The following is a 24,710-nucleotide window of genomic DNA, read 5'->3' as shown; positions in this document are numbered from 1 at the left end:
TGGCTGTCCGCACAGCAGTGATACCACCTCAGCTTAATGAGCACTCCAACGGCTTTCCCCATTAGGTCTCACCTTTCTCCAAATAGACATACTTATCTTTGATGGCAACCTTACCATCTCCTTGGTTAGGCTGCCTCAGCAATGTCATCAGCCCAGCCCGATCGGGGTCAGCCCCCACTTTCAGTTCAATGGTAGGACTTCAGCATCACTGATACAAGTCAGACCAGTGTATTTTTAGATCGTTCCTTTAAGTTATTTAATGCTCCAAAATAGGGATGAAGTCACAAGATATGAAACATAAGATTTGCTTTCATGCTAATGTAAATGTAACAGATTCCACTTTTCTACTCAGGCTCCTTGAATGGTTTCGTTGCTGTTTGGTTATTCTAGTGTTGTTCAATAATATTCAAAACCTTTATCACCATTTTCACAGTGCTCCATGTTTGATCACATTATCCCTTTAAAATATTTTTAATAAAACAGTAAGCTGTTTATTTATTATTATTGCTCTCATTAGGGTACATGAATGAATGTTAAATTGTTTATGAATAAGATACATTAACTTTAATGAAATATTTCAGGTGCGAATATATGTGCCACTGGAAACCATGACTGTGAGCAAATCTGTGTAAACACCCCAACGGGCTATCACTGCAAATGTCATCCAGGTTTTATATTGAATGAGGACCAGAAAACCTGCTCACGTAAGTCCCAAACCAGTCCTGAAACTCGTGGGCCTTGCTATATTCTGATGGACATGGTTTACCTGTAAGAACATAGTTGGTTGTAGGTGGCATGAGCCAAATTATTCAGTTTTCGGGTGAAGAATGTATTCATATAGTGCTACGTCTGGCACTGCTAGATAGGCCTTTCCTGTTTCACTCGGGACAGCTAGTGCCTTGGATTGCTAGCTATAGATTGCACTTCAATGGTTTGGTTTCAGGTTGCTGCATTTACCATTACATGGCCCAACCTACTCATGTGAGATTAGATATCCCAACTTTGGACAAATCAGGTTCTGGTAACATCTGCATTGTCCAGTCCTAAAAGGAGAAGCAAGAAACAGCCAGATAATTGAGAGTCAGGCACCCTGGTTGGAGGTGAGCTAAATGTTTGGACATTCTTTCCATGAGAATTTATCTGGAAGTACTCTGGACTGTTTGGGGAATTTTGGTATATTTTGCACACTATTGGGTATCAGAGGAACAGGCAATCTGACCACACAGGGCCTCCAACAGATACTTAGACAGCCTCTGAGTCTTCAGCCTAACACAGAGCTGGCTCAGCTGGCAGGTTTTACAAGCATGCTCTCTATCATATTGGAGCAGGTCTGATTCATGCCTCTTCGCAGGCTAGACAATGTATCCAACATCTGGATGTGCATGTTCTCCAGCAATATCCTGTATTGCAGCCTCATTGACTCGCTCACCTGATGTCTCTCTTACCCTCCGGTGAATGGGTAAACAAGCAAATGTTTCATAAAAGCAAAATACTGTGGATGATGGAGATCTGAAAGAAAAACAGGAAGTCCTGGAGAAACTTAGCAGATCCAACAATCTCCATGAAGGGAGAGAAGAACAGAGTTCTGTTTCAAGTGCAATATGAGCTGACATTTCATTCCGCCCTGGTTGTAGCCCACTCGTGCCATGACCTGTCATGAGCTTATCTCTCTCACATCCAATATAAGTGCAGTACCATAGGCTGATGCAGCAATGGAGCAAGAGACTGGACCTCTACATTAATGCTGTGTTATTGCACTGTCTCCTTCCTCTGGGTGTACTATGTTTGGGCAGATGACCATTCTTTGGCGTCTGAAAGTATGAATTCAAAAGAGGAATATGGACTGGTTTAGGGGTGTGAAGCAAGTGTCACACTGTCAGCAGTTTGCCTATTTTACTGGAAAACAGGATGAGGATGTGCTGGCAGTAAAAAAGAACATAATGCTTGCAAGATGCAATCATTATGCTCATAGTTCTCAGTGACATTAGATGCTGTGAGCACCGTCACAACAGGTTCGACAATGCTGGGAGCCATCTGTGTTTAAGAGATGCAAATGTTTTTGCCCTCCACTTGCTCTGCTCCAGCTCCCTTTTATTGCCTTATCCTGCAAGAGAAAGGGTAGAATGACCTTGTGTTTGGATGGTATGGCCACCAAGAGCTGGAACCATGTGGCCGCCATAAGAGGTGGTGTGAAGCTAGCAACGTTATTACGTTTCTGAGAATATCAGGATATTAGGCCTAGAATTGAGTTCCAGGGACTGGGGGTGACAGGGACGTGGTGCACTGAGCAGTATGAGAGACTGTAGTTAATAAGTAACATATAACCTGACTAATTCACATGAGAGCATTAGACCTAGAATCCTAACAGTGTGGAAGCAGGCAGTTCAGCCTATCACATCCACACTGACCCACCGAAGGGCATCCATATAACCCTGCATTTCCTATGGCTAACCTACCTAGCTTGCACACGACAGACAATTTAACATGGCCCAATCCACCTAACTTGCACATCTTTGGACTGTGGGAGGAAACCAGAGCACCTGGAGGAAACCCATGCAGAGAGAGTGTACAAACTCCACACAGACAGTCACCCAAGGGTGGAATCACACCCAGGTCCCTAGCGTTGTGAGGCAGCAGTGCTAACCACTAAGCCACCATGATATTTATCTAACTTCCAGATCTTTAGCTCCAACCTCCTGTGGTTAGCATTTCTGGCTAACTGCTGTCACTCCTCTCTAAGAGCATCCCTGTGGGTTGCTGAGTTTCAGGGATGGGCTCTTCTCTTGCCCACTTTTGGCACCAGCACTGTACCTGCCTTTGTGTTAAATCCACAAGAATTTTAATTGCTGCAATCATTTTTTTTCCAGCTTAATTGCAGACTAAGGCCTGAGATTAGATTCTCTACAATATGGAAACAGGCCCTTTAGGGCAACAAGTCCACACTGACCCTCTGAAAAGTAAACCGCCCAGACCTATTCCCCTAATCTATATTTATCCCTGACTAAAGCACCTAACACTGTGGGCAAATTAGCATGGCCAATTCACCTGACCTGCACATCTTTGGACTGTGGGAGGACACCAGAGCAAACCCATACAGACACAGAGAGAATGTGCAAACTCCACATAGACAGTCACCTGAGATGGGAATCGAACCTGAGTCCTGGTGCTGTGAGGCAACAGTGCTAACCACTGAGCCACTGTGCCTTCTTTAAGAGGAGCAGGTTGCCTGTTGCACCTAGTGTGTAGCAATATGTCTGTATTTCCTGTCACTGGCAGCTGCTTGGTGACATGGGAACCATGCAGAAATTGTTTCGATGAGGTGGGAAGACAAATATTGATTCTTATCCACATCAATTAGAATGAATATGGCCACAAATCACATACTCCTTGCCCTAAAATATGGACAAGTGGCCTGCTTCCATGCTGTAGGGATTCTATTCTATAAAATAGTGAATCAAATCCTGCAAAGTGGAAGAGATCAGTTCTAGGTATCATTATGAGGTTCACATGCTCAGCATAGTACTCATACATAGCCACGGCCTATATTTCCATAACCACTGTAACATTATAAAATGTCACAACATACTTCACATGAGCATTAACAAAGTTTACCAAGCTACATGAGGGGATATTAGTATAGTCGATCAGAAACTAGATTGTACAACTTTTGGAGGAGAAGAGAGTGATATGGAACTTCAGTTAAATTGGGTTAACGACTACATGTAACTACCCTCTGAAATAGCAAAACGAGTAGCTCAGTTTTACAGCTAATCTATTACGAAGATCCGTCATCACTTTCTCAGGGCAGTAACTGTAGCCTTGCTCATATCGCCCATGTGAAATATTACTAACAGGACATTTTCTTCTCCTGGGCAATGTTTATATTGACGTTGCCAGTTTATTTTCCTGTAAAAAATGTTAGGTTGTTTTCTTTTCACTAATTTTTATGGATAAGATATTTTATTGAAATATTTCAGGTGAGGATATGTGTGCCAATGGAGACCATGACTGTGAGCACATGTGTGTGAGCACAGCAACATCGTATTACTGCCAGTGTCGTCCAGGGTTTACATTGAATGAGGATCAGAAAACCTGCTCACGTACGTAATTTACCATTAATGTGTTCCTTCCAATCTTTCAAAGGTATCTCACTTGAACAGACCAACAAATACTAACAAGTCCATGTGCAGAATCTAATAGGTAGATAGCTGATTGGTGTGAGTAACAGGTGGTGGATTCAGGCTCCAATGTCCCTATCACCTTTGGGACAGACTCATGCCATCGTTTACGCACATCATATGTGGCATGGCTAGATCCTCGCTAGGCAGCAATGAGTTGCTAATTGATGGGGATCATTGCTTGTTGATCATTGCTTGTAGATTGGCGTCTTGTTAACACGCCAATCTACCACATTAATATTCAGCTTCCCATCTTACCAAACTTGTCAAACAAGTCCACCGTTGAGGAAAACACAACAAGGAAATCGGAGCAGCTTCCTGGCTGCTTCAGCTAGCTGCTTGCTGTAAATTACCTCCATGTTGGAAACTAGGCACCAACATCTCAGCACACCTTCCATGGTCTCCAGGCACATGCACCTCATGTCCATAGAGATGTGCCAACCTCTCAGAATCCTCACGGCCCCTCTCCAATCAACTTACGAGATGCTCTCTACTATAACACTGCACCTTGAACTGCCAGAACAACTCACATTGTAATGTTGCAGCAGTGACAGTGTGAATTCAGAAACACACACCCAGCTCAGGGATTAGCCCAGATTGTATCTCAGGGCTTTTTGCCTCCGATCATAGAGCACAATGACTCTGAACTTACCGGCATGCTCTCAGTACCCCTGAGTCGTTGGTCTTCCCTTGCTTTTTCCACGTTGCCCCCTTAGCCAAACTTTCTAGACTTAAATTATTGCTGTCTTGTTGATTCACATAGTGCAGACTCAAAAACTGGGAAGCTTGTCATCGTTCTGAAGACAGATCATCGGACCTGGAACTGTTTCTTTCTGCACAGATGCTGCCAGATCTGCTGAGTTTCTCCAGTAATTTCTGTTTTTGTTTTGGATTTCCAGCATCTGCAATTTATTGCTTCTTTTGTTTTGTTCAGCTTGTCACAATCGTCAGTAATCTTCAATTAAGTCAAGGAGGATAGCCTCCATTCAGGGTTTCCTAGCACAGTAAATCGGGGTAACCTTTGATATCAGCCCCAGGCCCAGCTCAGAGGATGGGTCACTCAATCTGTAACATCAACTCTGTTTCTCTACACAGATGCTGACAGACCTGCTTAGCTCCTCCTGCAATTTCTATTTTTGACTCTGAGGTGTGGCATCTACAGTTCTTCTGTTTTTAATTTGGTCAGAGTTAGGATCTTCATAAAGAGGCGAGGAGCTGGAAGATGGGCAGACCACCACCATCTTAACTGTTTTGGCCCTAATGTTGTTGCTTTTCTCCTGCAATGAGAGAGAGAGAGAGAGAGAGAGAGACGGGCTGTATTACAGCAGGTGAAAGTGGGGGGCATTGGGAAAGTGGGGGAAAATTGGTCCAGTTGGGGTGATGTCCTGAATGAGTGAGAAGGCAGTGCTGAGGCCAATGTGTTGGCTGGGTGAGAGTGAATGGGAACGGTGTTGCAGGCATTAGTGAGAGTGGTAGAACTTGAACCTTCATGGCAAGTGAGTACAGTGGCAGAGTTAGAGGGAATGTGGAATATCAGAAAAAAGGTGGTGGAACTTACCCTAGCAGAGTTGTGATGGAGACTGACCTTCTTCCTACAATGCTGTAGGAGACTGCTTTAACCCAGATCGCAACATTGGACCAGGCTGGCATGGTCTGACGTTGTGAGTTCCACAGCTGGTCTTGGTGGAGGAGGAAATCCCATGTCATTACCAACCTGTCCTCCAGGACTTCCGGGACCCTGCCCACAAACTGGGGCAACTATTTCCCCTTGAGTGCAATGTCCAGGGCAAATGTCAGGAGCCATGCAGGGTAGCCTTGGCCTAACAGTTAGTCTGGGGTGCAAGATGGTTTGGTGAACAGGATGTCGGTGAATTCAGAATAGCCACTGAGAAAAGAGGTGTGGTAAGATGGGATGGGAAATTGGATGTTAGAGACACCAAAGAGTTGTGGTAGGTCATTAATGAAGCACATTTGGTCAGATACAACCAGAGACATTGCCGGGTCTTGCAATGACAAAACTCTGAATAAAAACACAATGTAACTCAAGCTTAGCCAAAAAAGAAGGTAAGGTTCAGCCCTGTGTGTTCTGAATGGCTGCATCAGTCTGGATATTGGAATCAACTAATTCAGAGATTCAAACTAATATCAGAACCACTATTCTCAATTTTAATTAAAAAGGTGCTTCTATTTATGGATTAACTTAATTATAGATGTTAGTCAGAAGTTTCAGAATCTATTTTCTCTGATAGTTTGCTGTCCAGGTAACTTATGTTCAAGCTCATTATTTTATTAACTTTTACTTAAATATTGAATATCAAAACAGATAATAAATCACACATGGGTACACAAGTCCAATGAAGGGTGTTCTCTTTCAATATTATTTCAGTGAAAATCACAATTGTCTTTTAGTCCATGACTGGAAACAATGATACAAATCCTTCAATATAAAAATAAACATTTTAAGATGATATTAGAGGAAGTTAACAGGTCTAGCATGTTATCCATTTTTATTAATAGCAAGCTGCATTTATATTAATTTGATGGGAGCATTGTCAAACTAACTTGTTAATGAGACAAAAGAGAATGTGTGGCTGGTGATTAAAAACTTGGTCAAAAAGTTATGAATAAAGGAGGAGACCAAGATAGAGCTGTAATACACTCTAATCTAACAGTACATGGTTGATTATAAAACATGTAATTAACAATCTACATTGTTAGCTCTGATTTCACCCACTGCCTACAGCTCATTTGTACAAATAGCCCTAATGATACCCACCTAGATGTCAGCACATTAACTGTAGATTTTCTCAGTATAGCTACAATAATTATTTGTAATAGTTTTACATGAAATATCTTGATTGTGATTATTGCTACAATCAAAATACAGCAATTCATTTTACATTTATATCCCTCACCAATTTTTGTGGACAAGATATTAAATTTAATGAAATATTTCAGGTGAGGATATGTGTGCAGTTGGAAACCATGACTGTGAGCACATCTGTGTGAGCACAGCAACATCGTATTATTGCCGGTGTCGTCCAGGTTTTACATTGAATGAGGATCAGAAAACCTGCTCACGTAAGTCTCCCACCATTAGCCTGTTTTTACCCACACTGTTAATGTTGTAAACAAATGAAATTAATTCATAGAATTGTTCATAAATCTCTCATGGGTAGGTAATGCCATAACTATGGTATTTAATTCAGTAAGATGAGGTCTGGTAATGCAACTGGTACATCTGAAATTGTATGTTACGACAGAAACTCAGACATCCTGAATGATCAGTAGAGTCATAGAGTCATAGAGATGTACAGCATGGAAAGACATTTTTCAGTCCAACCTATCTATGCCGACCAGATATCTCAACCCAATCTAGTCCCACCTGCCAGCACCCAGCCCATATCCCTCCAAACCCTTCTTATTCATATACCCATCCAAATGTCTCTTAAATGTTGCAATTATACCAGCCTCCAACACTTTCTCTGGCAGTTCATTCCATACCCATACCACCTCTGTGTGAAAAAGTTGCCCCTTAGGTCTATTTTATATCTTTCCACTCTCACCCTAAACCTATGCTCTCTAGTTCTGGACTCCGCAACCCCAGGGAAAAGACTTTGGCTATTTACCCTATCCATGTCCCTCAAAATTTATAAATCTCTATAAGGTCACCCCTCAGCCTCTGACGTTCCAGGGAAAACAGCCCTAGCCTGTTGAGCCTCTTCCTAGAGCTCAAATCCTCCAACCCTGGCAACATCCTTTTAAATCTTTTCTGAACCCTTCAAGTTTCACAGTATCTTTCCGTTAGGAAGGACACCAGAATTGCAAGCAGTATTCCAACAATGGCCTAACCAATGTCCTGTACAGCCGCAACATGACCTCCCAACTCCTGTACTCAATACTCTGACCAATAAAAGAAAGCATACCAAACGCCTTCTTCATTATCCTATCTACCTGCGACACCACTTTCAAGGAGCTATGAACCTGCACTCCAAGGTCTCTTTGTTCAGCAACACTCCCTAGGACCTTACCATTAAGTGTATAAGTCCTGCTAAAATTTGCTTTCCCAAAATGCAGCACCTCACATTTATCTGAATTAAACTCCCTCTGCCACTTCTCAGCCCATTGGCCTTCTGGCCAAGATTCTGCTGTAATCTGAGGTAACCCTCTTCGCTGTCCACTACACCTCCAATTTTGGTGTCATCTACAAATTTACTAATTGTACCTCTTATGCTCACATCCAAATCATTTATGTAAATGACAAAAAGTAGAGGACCCAGCACCGATCCTTGTAGCACTCCACTGGTCACAGGCCTCAAGTCTGAAAAACATCTCTCCACCTCAATCCTCTGTCTTCTACCTTTGAGCCAGTTCTGTATCCAAATGGTTATTTCTCCCTGTATTCCATGAGATCTAACCTTGCTAATCAGTCTCCAATGGGGAACCTTGTCGACCACAAACACCATTTCACCCAGATATCTCGATGACAGTCTGCTAATGTCACTTCAGTGCTTGGCAGGAAATTAGATGCATGTTGGGTTGCAAATGTCCTCTAATACAGTCTGACAGGCAATCAGCCATACCAATGATTTCTGACAAGCCCGATACCACTTTTTTTGATTAATAATTGTACATTTGCTTATATATCTGACATAAATAAAACGTTTTTGTGGGCAATGTTTTAGTTTATGATATTTGCTCCCGTTAAAACACAACAATGAAAACTAAGGTGTTTTTCTTTATCAATTTTTGTGGTTAAGATAAAATTAATGTAATGAAATATTTCAGGTGAGGATATGTGTGCTATTGGAAACCATGACTGTGAGCACATCTGTGTGAGCACAGCAACATCATATTACTGCCGGTGTCGTCCAGGTTTTACATTGAATGAGGATCAGAAAACCTGCTCACGTGAGTGACTTAGCAATATCATGTTGTTTATCTAAACTTCCACAGATCACTCAATAATCCCAGCAAATATTAATATTAACGTGTTTTGCTCAAAGTTTCATTATTAATGTTGAAAATGAACTAAAATGATTTCTAAAAATGTTAATCTATCACTCCAAAGTACATACGTCCATATTAGGGTAAGTATTTCATTAGGAGTTCTCATTATAAGTCTTAACTGCACTAAGTATGAGAGGAAATCATTAAAACCATGCATCAAGTTGGAAAGAGGTATTTCTGAGTGATATTATGAAGTTCATCTATCGAGCTTAAGACCTACATTGAACCATAACAGCAATTTGCATTAATATAGCACATGTTACACACTAATATAATCCAAGGCACTTCTCAGGAGCATTGTCAAACAAAATGTGTCATTGAGTCATGTGAGGACAGGTAAGAAACTGATGAGTTAAAAAGGAACAGCTTGATGGAGGAGATGAGGGTGGACAGCTTAATTTAACTCTGTCCGAACACTGCCTGATTGGTTCCGATATCTCCTGATGTGTCCTCGCAAGCAACTCAATCCACAAATAATCTCCAAGATCACCTATCAGCAAGACCAATTGTAGGTTTTCTTACATTCCTCACTGAAATACTTCTAATAACACATTTATATTTGCAATATTAGTATTTTGATTTTGGCTACAATTAAATTGCAACAATGAATGCCAGATTATATCCTTCATCAACTTTTGTAGATACAATCCAATTATTTAATGCAATGTTTCAGGTGAGGATATGTGTGCTATTGGAAGCCATGACTGTGAGCACATCTGTGTGAGCACAGCAACATCGTATCACTGCCGGTGTCGTCCAGGTTTTACATTGAATGAAGATCAGAAAACCTGCTCACGTAAGTGACTTAGCAATATCATGTTGTTTATCTAAACTTCCACTCAATAATCCCAGCAAATTATTTGTGGGCGGCACGGTGGCACAGTGGTTAGCACTGCTGCCTCACAGCCTGAGACCCGGGTTCAATTCCTGCCTCAGACGATTGACTGTGTGGAGTTTGCACGTTCTCCCCGTGTCTGCATGGGTTTCCTCCCACAGTCCAAAGATGTGCAGGTCAGGTGAATTGGCCATGCTAAATTGCCCGTAGTGTTAGGTAAGGGGTACATGTAGGGTATGGATGGGTTGCACTTCGGCGGGTCGGTGTGGACTTGTTGGGCCGAAGGGCCTGTTTCCACACTGTAATGTAAACTAAACTAAACAAATATTAATATTAATATGTTCCATTCTATGGTTCATTGTTAATGTTGAATATCAACTGAAGTGATTTCTAAAAATGTAAATCTATCACCCCAAGTTACAGCGTGCATATCAGGGTAATTATTTCATGAGGAGTTCTCATTATAAGTCTTAACTGCACTAAGTATGAGAGGAAATCATTAAAAACCATGCATCAAGGTGCAAAGAGGTATTTCTGAGTGATATTATGAAGTTCATGTATCCAGCTCAAGACCCACATTGAACCGTAACAGCAACTTGCATTAATAAAGCACCTGTTCCACACTAATATAATCCAGGGCACTTCTCATAGAGTCATAGAGTCATAGAGATGTACAGCATGGAAACAGACCCTTCGGTCCAACCTGTCCATGCCGACCACATATCCCAACCCAATCTAGTCCCACCTGCCAGCACCCGGCCCATAATCCCTCCAAACCCTTCCTATTCATATACCCATCCAAATGCCTCTTAAATGTTGCAATTGTACCAGCCTCCACCACATCCTCTGGCAGCTCATTCCATACACATACCACCCTTTGCGTGAAAAAGTTGTCCCTTAGGTCTCTTTTATATCTTTCCCCTCTCACCCTAAAGCTATGCCCTCTAGTTCTGGACTCCCCGACCTCAGTGAAAAGACTTTGTCTATTTATCCTATCCATGCCCCTCATAATTTTGTAAACCTCTATTATTTCACCCCTCAGCCTCTGATGCTCCAGGGAAAACAGCCCCAGCCTGTTCAGCCTCACCATGTAGCTCAGATCCTCCAACCCTGGCATCATCCTTGTAAATCTTTTCTGAACCCGTTCAAGTTTCACAACATCTTTCCGATATGAGGGAGACCAGAATTGCTTGCAATATTCCAACGTGACCTGTACAGCCGCAACATGACCTCCCAAATCCTGTACTCAATACTCTGACCAATAAAGGAAAACATACCAAACGCCTTCTTCACTATCCTATCCACCTGCGACTCCACTTTCAAGGAGCTATGAACCTGCACTCCAAGGTCTCTTTGTTCAGCAACACTCCCTCGGACCTTACCATTAATTGTATAAGTCCTGCTAAGATTTGCTTTCCCAAAATGCAGCACCTCACATTTATCTGAATTAAACTCCACATTGTCAAACAAAATGTGCCATTGAGTCATGTGAGGACAGGTAAACAACAGATGATTCAAAAAGGAACAGTTGGATGGAGGAGACAAAAGTGGACAGTTTGACTTAACTCAAGCTGAACACTGTCTGATTGGTTCAGATATCTTCTGATGTGTCCTAGCAAGCAACTCAATCCATAAATAATCTCCAAGATCACCTATCAGCAATTTTGTGGAACACCAGTTGTAGGTTTTCTTACCTGAAATACTTCTAATAACATATTTACATTTGCAATATTAATATTTTTAAATTTTGCTACAAATAAGTTGCAACGATGAATGCCAGATTGTATCCTTCATAATTTTTGCAGATGCAATCGAATTATTTAATGCATTATTTCAGGTGAGGATATGTGTGCAGCTGGAAACCATGACTGTGAGCACATCTGTGTGAGCACAGCAACATCGTATCACTGCCGGTGTCGTCCAGGTTTTACACTGAATGAGGATCAGAAAACCTGCTCACGTAAGTGACTTAGCAATATCATGTTGTTTATCTAAACTTCCACAGATCACTCAATAATCCCAGCAAATATTACTTTTCAAGTGTTTCACTCTATGTTTCATTGTTAATGTTGAAAATCAACTGAAGTAAAATTAGATTACATTAGATTACATTAGATTACATTACAGTGTGGAAACAGGCCCTTCGGCCCAACAAGTCCACACCGACCCGCCGAAGCGAAACCCACCCATACCCCTACATTTACCCCTTACCTAACACTACAGGCAATTTAGCATGGCCAATTCACCTGACCCTGCACATCTTTTGGAGTGTGGGAGGAAACCGGAGCACCCGGAGGAAACCCACGCAGACACGGGGAGAATGTGCAAACTCCACACAGTCAGTCGCCTGAGGCGGGAATTGAACCCGGGTCTCAGGCGCTGTGAGGCAACAGTGCTAACCACTGTGCCACCGTGCCGCCCACAACTTCATAAGTACTTCATAAAAATGTTCATCTATCACTCCAAGGTACATATATCCATATAGGCTATTTGTTTCAGTAGTAGCTCTCCTTATAAGTCCTAATTGCACTAATTTATGAGGGGAAAATCATTAAAACCATGCATCAAGGTGGAAAGAGGTATTGCTGAGTGATATTGTGAAGTTCACATATCCAGCTCAAGACCCACATTGAACCATAACAGCAACTTGCATTAATATAGCACCTGTGACGCAAATCAAGGCACTTCTCAGGAGCATTGTCAAACAAACTGTGTCACTGAGTCATGTGAGGACAGGTAAGCAACAGATGGGTCAAAAAGGAACATCTTGAAGGAGAAGATGAAGGTGGACAGCTTCATTTAACTCTGGCCGAACACTGTCTGATTGGTTCAGATATCTTCTGATGTGTCCTAGCAAACAACTCAACCAAAGATAATCGCCAAGATCACCTATTAGCAATTTTGTAGCGCACCAATTGTAGGTTTTCTTGCATTCCTCACCTGAAATATTTCTAATAGCACATTTCTATGTGCAATGTTAATATTTTTGTTTTGATTTTTGCTGTAATTGTAGTTCAACAATGAATGCTAGATGGTATCCTTCATTAGTTTTTATAGTTTAAAGATGTGAGGAGAAGATTTAAAAGGAACCTAAGGGTCAACATTTCCACACAGAGGGTGGTACATGTATGGAATGAGTTGCTAGAGTGGTAGAAACTGGTATAATTACAACATTTAAAGGGAATCTAGATGGGTATATGATTAGGAAGGGTTTAGAGGGATATGGGCCAAATGCTCGCAAATGGGCCTAGATTAATCTAGGATGACTGTTCGACATGGACGAGTTGGACAGGAGGGTCTATTTCCATGCGGTACAGCTCTATGGCTCTGTGAGTCCAAATATTTCAGGTGAGGATATGTGCGCAGTTGGAAACCATGACTGTGAGCACAGCAACATCGTATTACTGCCGGTGTCGTCCAGGTTTTATATTGAACGAGGATCAGAAAACCTGCTCACGTGAGTCTCTCACTGCTAACATGTTGTTCAACCACACTTTTAGTGTTGTAAAAGAAACTAAATCAATTCATAAATCTCTCATCCATAACTGTGTTATTTAATTCAGTGAGATGAGATGTGGTAATGTAGCTGGTACATCTGAAAGTGTAGGTTACGACACAAACTCAGACATCCTGAATGATCAGTAATTCACAAACACCACTTCACCCAGATATCTCGATGACAGTCTGCTAATGTCACTTCAGTGCTTGGCAGGAAATTAGATGCATGTTGGGTTGCAAATGTCCTCTAATACAGACTGACAGGCAGTCAGTCATACCAATGATTTCTGAGAAACCCTATACCCACTTGTTTTGATTAATAATTGTATATTTGCTTATATATCTGACATAAATAAAACATTTTTTATGGGCAATGTTTTAGTTTATGATATTTGCTTCCATTAAAACAGAAGAATGAATACTAGGGTGTTTTTCTTCATTAAAAACTTTTGTGGTTAGGATAAAATTAATGTAATGAAATATTTCAGGTGAGGATATGTGTGCTATTGGAAACCATGACTGTGAGCACATCTGTGTGAGCACAGCAACATCGTATCACTGCCGGTGTCGTCCAGGTTTTACATTGAATGAGGATCAGAAAACCTGCTCACGTAAGTGACTTAGCAATATCATGTTGTTTATCTAAACTTCCACAGATCACTCAATAATCCCAGCAAATATTAAGTGTTTTACTCTTTGTTGTTGAAAATCAACTAGATTGGTTCATAAAAATTGAATGGACTAAATGCCTTAAATCAGAAACACAAACAGAAATTGTTGGAAAAGCTCAGCAGGTCTGGCAGCATCTGTGAAGAGAAATCAAGAACTTAAGTTTTACATCTAGTGAGTCTGAGGAAGGGACACTGCACCTGAAACGTTACCTCTGATTTCTTTTCACTGGTGCTGCCATACCTGCTGAGCTTTTTCAGTAATTTTGTGTTTTGGTTCATAAAAATGTTGGTCTATCAAAAAAGGTACATACTTCAATATTAAGATATTTATCTCTATAGGAGTTGTGGTTGTAATTCCTAATTACACTTGTGTATGGGAGGAAGTCATTGAAACAATAGACCAAGGTGAAATAGGTATATCCGAGTAATATTAGAAAGTTCACATATCCAGCACAGGAACCACATTTACCCATAGCAACAATTTGTATTAATGTTGCACCTCTGATGCATTAATGCATTCCAAGGTACTTCTCAGGAGCACTGCCAAACAAAATTTGTCACTAAGTTATGTGATGACAGGTAAGCAATAGCTGAGTCAAAAAGGGACATCTTGAATGATGAGACAAAATTAAAATGCAACAATGAATGCCAAGGTTTCTTCTTTCATCAATTTTTAGAGAAATGACTCATTTATTTAATGGAATATTTCAGGTGAGGATATGTGTGCAGTTGGAAACCATGACTGTGAACATATCTGTGTGAGCACAGCAACATCATATTACTGCCGGTGTCATCCAGGTTTTACACTGAATGAGGATCAGAGAACCTGCTCACGTAAGTCTCTACTCAATGGGTTTACCCTGTGATGATGGCCGTGGATTATTCTGTGTGGTTATATCTTGTTGTATGAGCCTAAACATTACCTTTGTCCTTGTGATAACACAGAAGTGACCACCACAGATTCTTTGACACATAAGCAGAGTAGAAATTTCCCATTTTCTGTTGAAGTATTATGTCGAGTGAGTTTAATGGCACTCAGTCTGCCATCATTTGGAGCAATTTTTCTCATGTAAACTTCCACTCTTCATCACATCAACTTTGGAATTGAGCTCTTTCATGCTCATCTCATGTAATCTCAGGAGAAGCAGAAGAGCTCACCATTGCTGGGATGTTCTGGCCTATTTCTGCTCATTGAAACTCAGCTACACACCACCATATGTGCTGTAACTGTCCCTCACATTGTTACACAGACATACTGCAGAGAGAAAATCTCATTCCCGCTTTGCACAAAGGGACCTCGAGATGCTCCCGATGTAGAGGAAGGCCATCTTTCTCCTACTGACGGTCAAATGAAGTCACATCACCAGACACAACCAGCCTGGGCACAGACAGTGGTCTGCAACAGTCCTGTGTCTCAGGGAATGCCCAGCAGCACAGGATAAAGGTTAATAATCATCTCTGTCCCATAAGGGCACGTGCCAACCACCTTCTCTCTGCTATCCCATGCTCACAAGACTGTCACTCACTGAACACACATCTCACCAAGGCTCAAGGACTACAACTCTCCCTACTGCATGCATAAGACCCCCATAACTGATCTCACACAGCTCATCATTCCAAACCACCAATCCTTCCTGCCCTTTGAATGTCCTAGATGCTTACCAAAGACACCTCACCATTTCTCCTGCTCCTACCAACACTAGCTGTCCTTCTGTCCACATTAATTTTACTCAATTCTGCCCTTTATCTCATTGCAGGGAAAAAAAACTATCCCACAACTGGGCGAGGAGGGCAAAGACCTTTTGAGGTGGGGGTGGGAGGCATCAGGATCCTCACTCCTTTCAAGGAGAAAATACTTGATTTGACTAGAGAGGAACAGAATTGCTCATAAGGGGATGGAGAGACATCAATGATGTAGCAATCGAGTAACCTTTGGGGTGTTTGTTGTGCAAGAGCTTTTAGGAATCTGACGCAACCTGATGATGTTGTCATGGAACTGTTTTCTGCATGGTGTAAATAGCACAATGTAGGAGGAGTTAACTATACTTGACTTGCATCCTCTTCAACAAGTGTCTAAAACCAAACTCTCAGGCATGGTGCTAAAACCCATGCAACAAATGAAGGTGGCAGTGACAGGGTCCACAGCCTAGAAAATTGTGGCAGACATGAAAGTCAAGAAACAGACCTGAAATCTACTGGAGAAGAGAAGAACTCAAAACATCATTTTTCCAAAACACAATTGTTGGTTAAGCTTTAAGTCCAGTTAGCAACCAGATGAGACTCAGAGCTGAATAGCTGTTGTGACAGATAATCTCTGAACATTAAAGTTCCGTAGATAAGTTCTCAAGACAACTGTAAATCAATGAGTGCTCTGTACATCCAGTAGTAGGGGAAACAAAAGGATCTAAAGCGGGAAAAATAACAGAGCACAATAACACTCTGCTTGTAACGAAGGAAATACATACAGATTCAACATCCATTAAAGCAGGCTGATTACAAGAATTGATCAGTTGGGGAGAAAACATAAGGAAACTAGGTTGGGAAAAGAAAAATTAAAAATTTTGACAGTTATGCAGCAGCTTTATACTATTCATCTGATGAATAATTATTAACAAGCAGATTAAAAAGATTTTTAAGTAACAATATTAAGGTACATTGATAAATTGGAAAAAAATGGTATGTGGCTTAATTAGTGAATCTATATCTACTATCTGAACTACACAAGTTATAACAAAAACTCATCTGTGGAAGAATCATCTTTGATCTCATAGATAAATCAGTTAACAAAGTGCAAGACTGAACTCAGATAGGCGAATTAACGCAAGAATAATTATTGCAAATGCCCCAAGCAGAGTCTCAAATTCCAAATGTTCGACTCTGACCCTGAAGATAAAAAAGCAGTAACTTACTCCATTCACTTTACACCTAGTATTAGTCATTTTAAGCAGATCCAAGCTGGTAAGGTTCCAGGTTTCCATTCTTGCTAGTTCCAGGCCACACCAGATGCAAGAGGACCCTCCCCATCCTCACATTCCCCTTTACATTGCTGTTTCTGTGGCCCCTATAATCTTTCAGCTATTCCTCATTTCTGTAGAGCCCTTTTAGATAACAAATAATGTCCCACTTCACCTTCTTTACAAATTTCAATGCCTTGCTTGCTTTACACCTTCCCAAGCTGGAGAGCAACTTAATAGTCTGCCCACACTTGGAAACGTTGAAGAGTTATTAATGAAGAAAAATTTAAAAGGAGATCCTCAGGATTCATTTTAATTTGCGATCTGTCATGAGAGACTTCATGACATAGAAGTTGGATATGACAGTGTTTAGTGTAGATATTGATAATTATTCCATTTTCTGCTTGATTATAGTGTGCTGAACTGATAGCCACATGAAGGAAATTTTATTTTTAGGTATATGCTGTAAGGTATTTGTTGCCCTACTGTAAGCATCTGCCAGTCAGGGTAAACTATTAAGTTTGTTTTCACACCAATGCACAAAATTCAGCAGATTCCAATTCTCTGTTCAGGCCAATAGAAAGTGTTTATTTTTGTTTTATGAGTTTGGAGTTAACAGGGAATATAAAAATGATTTGAATATGTCCTTTACATGGATTCAAAGGAGAAGGTGAGTGAGGTAGATTAAATTTTACTTCTTCACATTTCTATCTTCCTGTGATAACATTCCATCACTATGGGTATAACTTTTTTTGGTTAATTTTGTCCAGATTTTATTTTTCTAACTCATTTGCTTTTACATCTACAAACCACTCCAATTAACACGGCCACCAAAGATTAACAATGTCACCAAACCCATGTTCTCTGAATTCCTGAAAACTCCAGATTTACGAATTATAAGTGAATATTGTCTGGGTATCATCATTTCTGATAAATTAATGATTCCCCTTTATAAATCAATACAGCGTTCCTGATGAAGGCTTATGCCTGAAACATTGATTCTCCTGCTCCTCAGATGCTGCCTGACCTACTGTGCTTTTCCAACACCACACTTTTCAACAGCATTCCTAATAAATGAAGATTGTCATGAAGTTTGAAATATTTTTGTAAACAGGCAACTCTATATATTCTTTTCAGATGCCTAAATTTATTCTTGAATTGAAATTTGCTCTTCCTGTCACTGTAAATGTTGAAAATGCATAATTTGAATTCATAGAACCTTTTAATGGATAATGTCACATTAAATCTAATGAAATATTTCAGAGTTGGATGCATGTGCTATTGGAAACCATGACTGTGAGCAAATATGTGTGAGCACAGCAACATCCTATTACTGCAGATGTCGTCCAGGTTTTACATTAAATCAGGATCTGAAAACATGCTCACGTAAGTCATTAACTATTGGGTGTATGACACATTATGATAGACGTGTCCTAATTTGTGTGCTTATGTTTGGTTGTGGTGTGAGCTTAAATGCTGTCTATATTCTTATGATATCAATAAATGATTATCATAGATTCTTTGACTTATGCACAGTTCTTTGGAAGAATTCTTTCAATTGATAATGTTGATAATTCATAATAATTATTAATACACTTGTTGATAAATAACTCTTAGATACTTTTATGTCATCTGCAGAGAAAGAAAATTTTATCAAGAGATTCAAACTTGTAGTTACTCGTTTAAAAAAATGACAAGATTTCACATTTTAAAACTTTTATTGTAATAAATAATTTAATAACACTATTGACTAAACACTATTTTCTGTTTTGTAGCCAACTTATATTTTAAACTATAGAAAGGAATGTTCCCCTTTTGTATTTGTCATACAGCATTTTTCACAGAATTACAGTCCTTATAGCAAACAGGCCGCAGGTTATCTTTATCAACATTTCGCTGAGTTAGTAATATTGAATCACCATCTCCAAAGTTTTGGAGAGTTTCTCAAATCACTGCCAGCGGTGAAGCCAGGCTATCCCAGGACAGATCGCCAGGGATCCTGAGCGTGCTATAGAATTTGTGTCTTTGAATAGAGACTGTCTTCTTTACACATCGGGCTTTGTTGCTTGCAGAGCCAAGCAGCCTTCTCTGTCTGTGAAGCATACAGAACTGTGACAGTCTGTGATGGTCACTGACTTGAAAGGAAGCCTGCAACTGGATCTCACGATTGGTTTTCTCTGCTCCTCTCCCACAGCAGCATTAAAAACATGAACACATTCAGGTAGAAGTGCTGGTTATCTACTTTTGATGCCAACTCTCTTTCATTTTGAAAAATAAACAGTTTGCTGCACAACTGTTAGAATCCAATGCCTAGAACACCTTTCTGGGCTATTTGTAGCCATTCCCTCAGTGACCTACCCCAATGAATCCCCACCCCAGTCTTGAGCTTTCCACTTCCTCCAGGACCTTATGGACTGGCTTTTGATAAATTCCCTGAATTTTAATACCATTGTCCTCAGGATTAACCTTGGCCCAGCACCTGGACTGCCTTAGCAGGACAGCCTGACTGAATGTAACCCAGCCCCTGGGCTAATGGCTCCGCCACAACCTGACTGATCTATCTGAAATTCCCAGACTGGTTGCATTTGACCTGCAGGACTGACTGTGGCCCAATCTCCATCTGCAAGGGCACAGATCTCTGGGATCTGACACGACCAAATGCATAACTGTCCATTGCCATCCCCCTGGACTGTTGTGGTACCCCTTGACTGACTGCAGACCCCATGAAGGACTGGTCCCTTTTGCTTTTCAGACAGAGTCATTTGCTTTAAATATAGACTGTGTGTTTGCCATATTAACTGCTTGCACATGCTGTAGGTGTGACATTACATAGCATCATGTCTGTCCACCTAACTGTTCAGCACTCTGAACTGTGACACCACTCTGACAAGAAAAATCCATTGACTAAAGCACAGTTTATCTTTGGTGTGAACAATGAAATAGATAATTTATTTCCTTCGACGTCCTGTATCAAACCTCTTTTATTTACCACATTCTCTAGAGAGAAATGCACATCTTTTGTTAATAGCGAGCTTTGAGCCAACCCCTCCCCCTGACTCTATATCTCTGGTGGTTCCTTTATTAAGCAAGAATGAAATCTCGAATCACTCTCAAATAAAAAGTTCCCTTAATCTTTTACAGTCCAATTTGCAATCATTATAAGTACATTGGATGGCCTCACTTTGTCAAAAACTTCATTCAATGGTGTGGAATTCTCTGGAGAAACTTCAGCGGACCCTTAAAGGTTGCTTTCTTGGATTTTACCTTCCAGCAGCTGGCTTCCACATGCTCTACTTTACAGCAAAAATGCCACTTTTCTTCAATCATTTTTATGTCGCAATTTCATTGAAAGTGCTAATTGAAGCATCTGCCGTTTTAATTTGACCAGCCTTTCAGTAAAATTTGTATCCTGATTATTAACAATTCATTTTTCTCTCCAACTTCTGTGTGATTAGATTAGATTAGATTACTTACAGTGTGGAAACAGGCCCTTCGGCCCAACAAGTCCACACCGACCCGCCGAAGCGCACCCACCCAGACCCATTCCCTTACGTTTACCCCTGCACCTAACGCTACGGACAATTTAGCGTGGCCAATTCACCTAACCTGCACATTTTTGGACTGTGGGAGGAAACCGGAGCACCTGGAGGAAACCCACGCAGACACGGGGAGAACGTGCAAACTCCACACAGTCAGTGTGAGTTTGCAAATGATGATCAGTTCTTTAGTTTGTAAATGTTTGTGCATAAGCTTCCAGAACAAGTTCATTTGCATTAAGCGCAGTCTTATAATGTGTCTGACTGTATCATAATGTGTGGACTGTTCATCAGAGGAGGTTAAATAAACCTCCAAAGCACTTGGTAAGAAGATTTCAAAATGTCTTGTCGTCACTGTAACTTCATAGCAATTTTCTCAAAGAGCATAAAATATATTTCACCTCCTTCCTCACCGACACTGAATTTAGGCAAAAGGCAAACATTTCTTGCCAAATCAAAACTAGGAATTAAATCTGATCCCTCGTCAACATGTCTGTTACTCTTTGTTCTTGAAATCAAAGATTTTCTCTGTCCAGTTCAAATTTTCATGCTTCCCTTTTTTTGATTTTCTTTTTCTTCCTAATTTAGATTTTTGCATTTTTCCTTATTTGGAATCATAGAATCCCGACATAATGGAAGCAGGGCATTCAGCCCATCAAATCCACATCAACCCAATCACTGTAACCCTGCAAATCCCATGGCCAATTCACCTAACCTGCTTTGGGAGGAAACGAGAGCACTCAGAGGAGGTCCACGCAGACAAGGGGAGAACGTGCAAACATCACATAGACAGTTGTCCAAAGGTGGAATTGAACCTGGGTCTCGAGAGTTAAGAGGCAGCAGTGCTAACCACTGAATCACCATGTTATTTCTCAAACTCAAATCTTTGCTTTTTTTTTCTATTTGTTTTGAGGTCAAGTATTTTTCATTTCTGTTTTATTTTCCCTGCCTTTCAAGTTCATTAGTAACCTAAATCCTCACCAACTCAGTCTGGGTGGAATCTGGAATAACATTTTTCATCCTCAAGGTGCATAGGTTGAGCCAATTATTTCTTACGTCCCAATACCTACTTTCAAATCTTTTTCTAAGGTTTCTGCCATCACTTTTTAATTACCTTTTTTCAAGTGTAACAAATTCTCTCTTTCACAAAAGGGAAACATTTTTTCAGCATTCAATACAGCAAACATCTCTGTGACATCTTATTCTTCTAAACTTTAGCAAATCAGAGAGCACTCATTTCAGGATGTGGATTTAAATAAAAAGCTGCCAATTTTGTTAAGAGCTCTGTGGAGACTGATAATTTGAAAAGAGATGCAAAATTCCACTTACTAATTCAAAGAATGACGTAATGTGATTTTATGGGCTTCCCAACTGTAAATCTGTTGAAGGCAGATCTTTAAAGTTGGCACATTACCAAGTTCCTAGGGTAACAATTATAGATTTGCTCATTTACCCACAGTCTATATTGTAGCAAAACATTTTACACTGAGGTGTTAATGTTTGTGTGCAATTACCATTTTAACTAAATACAATAATGGATGGGGTATATTAAATGTAATCTTTGATTTCAGGTTTGAATATGTGTACTGCTGGAAACCACGACTGTGAGCAAATATGTGTAAACACTACAACAGGGTATAACTGCAGATGTCGTCCAGGTTTCATATTGAATGAGGACCAGAAAACCTGCTCACGTAAGTCACCTTCCACCCGGGATTTGTAAAGTTACAATATTCCTGTGCTGCTCTGGAAAATCACATTTAATGTAACTGATATAAGCCTTATGATAATAATTGTGTATTCTTCCAGTCTCACACAGTTCTTGTAAAGTTTAGGGCTGTACTTTGCCATCCTATATTGGGCCAGAAGGGATACCAGCAGGAGAAAATGACAGCTGATGACTTGTGTTCCCTCTGCAAATGGCTGTCATGGCACTGAGGTTGAGAATGAAATTACAACATTCCTAATGCATTTAAGGGCAAAGTAAAAGACATTTTTTTCAGACTGTCTGAGACTTTGCAGGAGTAGGCTTTGAAGCCCTCGGTGTTCAGACTTGGTAAGTGCAGGTAAGTAGCAGGTCAGCAAGAACATTTTCTTTTAGTGGCAGGCCAACTAACATGGAAAAGTGCTCATTCCCTGAAATGAATAATAGGAGAAGCACATTGATGTACGGTCAAAGAAACAGAACGTTATCACTTAATTGTTTGTCATTTACCTGGCATCACCTGGGCAATGGATGACTGATCAAGGCTGTCAAGTCTTCATCAGGCCAACATGGAAGGATGCAGACTGAAATGGGCACAGGACCCTCAGAAATAGAAACAAATGAAGCTGCAGAGCAGAAGTGTACAGATGACTGAAGGTGCCCTTGGCATCAGGAGACCAGAAAAGAAGTCACCAAGAAAGAGATACTACCCTCAGCTACTTGGACAGTTGGAAATTCATTGCTGAAGGAGAATGCAATACTCCAGGCAAATGCATCCTCAGTGAAGAGCTCACTCCTTAATCCACTGACAGCCATGCCTTGCTAGTCACGGTAATCAGACCCATGAATTTCTTCTTTAGATCCTGCCAAGAGGCAGGCTTTGGATCTCTGTGGAATTTCAGAGTTGAGTGCTCATCACCAGAACATCCAGGTGACACATCCCATTTTTCCAAGGCTGGAAACTCAATCAGATTTCCACTGATGGAGCTTTGTCAGCTTACAGAGCACTGGGCCTCACTGCCATTTTCTATTGCTCCAAACTGTAGACAATTGTCATATTGCCATCAAGGCACCCACTAGCCACCCAGAAATGTTCACTATTGGATGGATTGGCTCTTCCTGAATCTGCATCTCATCTGCGACCACAAGGAGTTCTTCCTCCATGTGTATCTATGGTAACTGTGAGACATTATTCTTCATCAGCCAGGCCTTCCTAGTTATTCGGTCTCACTTCCCAAGTCCATGGATAGATTTTTGGGGAGTTATTCTTTGGGAAGGTAGTTCCTCATCATTCTATAACAGTAATGACTCGAGCCCATCTGCTCACTAGAACCTTCACAGGTTAAGATGTTAAAGATGTACTTTTGCAGTCTACTACTTGAGTGGTGTCCCACTATACACCATGTTCAAGGGTTTCTTAAATGGTTGCAGTTTGCTTTGTCCTTCACAATATCACAAGGATGCGGAAACAATTGAAGGACTGAGCTCATCTGTGAAACAGAAGCAGCATCAGGTGGAGGAAAGTACGTAACACCAGATTATGGTCCAACAGGTTTTATTTGAAATCACAAGCTTTCAGAGTGCTGCTCATTTGTCAGGTGAAGTAATTTCTGGACTGTAACCTGGTGTTGTGTGACTTCTGACCTTGTCCGCCCCAGTCCAACACTGGCACCTCCACATCATGGGAGATAGTAGGACAGGAGACGATAGGGGGACTGACTGCTGAGTGAGCTGGTCCAGTTGAACTTGAAGGTGTTCGGACCAGGGTGTTACAACAAGATCTTTGCAGAAAGCACAATTTTGAAGGATTATCTGATCCAGGGAAAGCTCATCTAACATAATTCAAGGTCTGTGGGACTGATACATGCGTGTGAATTCTTTAAGCCCATGCTTTGACAAGGAAGGACAATTATTCCTTAGGACTGTGACATCCTATCTTCATGGAGGCTTGAATTACTGCCTGGAGTCTTCACTGTCACCAGTGAGAAGCTACTATTTTGTTTACACATTATTATTCCTGTTTTGTACTATTTTTCGCAAATTTGTGCATCGTGTTGCAAAGGGGTTTTCTTTGAAATCTTGATCAGTCAAGATTCGGAGATGCCGGTGTTGGACACCGGCATTGTCACCTGATGAAGGAGCGTCGCTCCGAAAGCTAGTGTGCTTCCAATTAAACCTGTTGGACTATAACCTGGTGTTGCGTGATTTTTAACTTTGATCCGTCAAGGCAGACTTTCGAATGTGTTTTAAATAAAGGCAATAAAGAGACAGCAGAACAATTTTTAACCACATTCCACACACTTGCCAACAATTCAAGCAGAAC

At 40.8% G+C, this 24,710-nt stretch overlaps 1 protein-coding gene across 2 annotated transcripts in view; it reads left to right on the top strand.

Annotated features, from left to right (window-relative positions):
* Positions 1-24,710, top strand: part of LOC122540602 (uncharacterized) — a 46,030-nt gene that overhangs the window by 18,690 nt on the left and 2,630 nt on the right. For both annotated transcript variants that reach the window (XM_043676566.2, XM_043676527.2), the window contains exons 4-13: positions 582-704; positions 3,978-4,100; positions 7,137-7,259; positions 8,967-9,089; positions 9,862-9,984; positions 11,861-11,983; positions 14,010-14,132; positions 14,904-15,026; positions 18,410-18,532; positions 22,254-22,376. In XM_043676566.2, the coding sequence (XP_043532501.2) occupies positions 582-704; positions 3,978-4,100; positions 7,137-7,259; positions 8,967-9,089; positions 9,862-9,984; positions 11,861-11,983; positions 14,010-14,132; positions 14,904-15,026; positions 18,410-18,532; positions 22,254-22,376 (1,230 nt within the window). The remainder of the gene's footprint in view (positions 1-581; positions 705-3,977; positions 4,101-7,136; positions 7,260-8,966; positions 9,090-9,861; positions 9,985-11,860; positions 11,984-14,009; positions 14,133-14,903; positions 15,027-18,409; positions 18,533-22,253; positions 22,377-24,710) is intronic.

Source organism: Chiloscyllium plagiosum, unplaced genomic scaffold (assembly GCF_037043375.1).
Source record: "Chiloscyllium plagiosum isolate Xiang-an unplaced genomic scaffold, Cpla_swu_hap1 HiC_scaffold_3, whole genome shotgun sequence".
Lineage (NCBI taxonomy): Eukaryota > Metazoa > Chordata > Chondrichthyes > Orectolobiformes > Hemiscylliidae > Chiloscyllium > Chiloscyllium plagiosum.
This window is presented reverse-complemented; position numbering and strand designations above follow the sequence as displayed.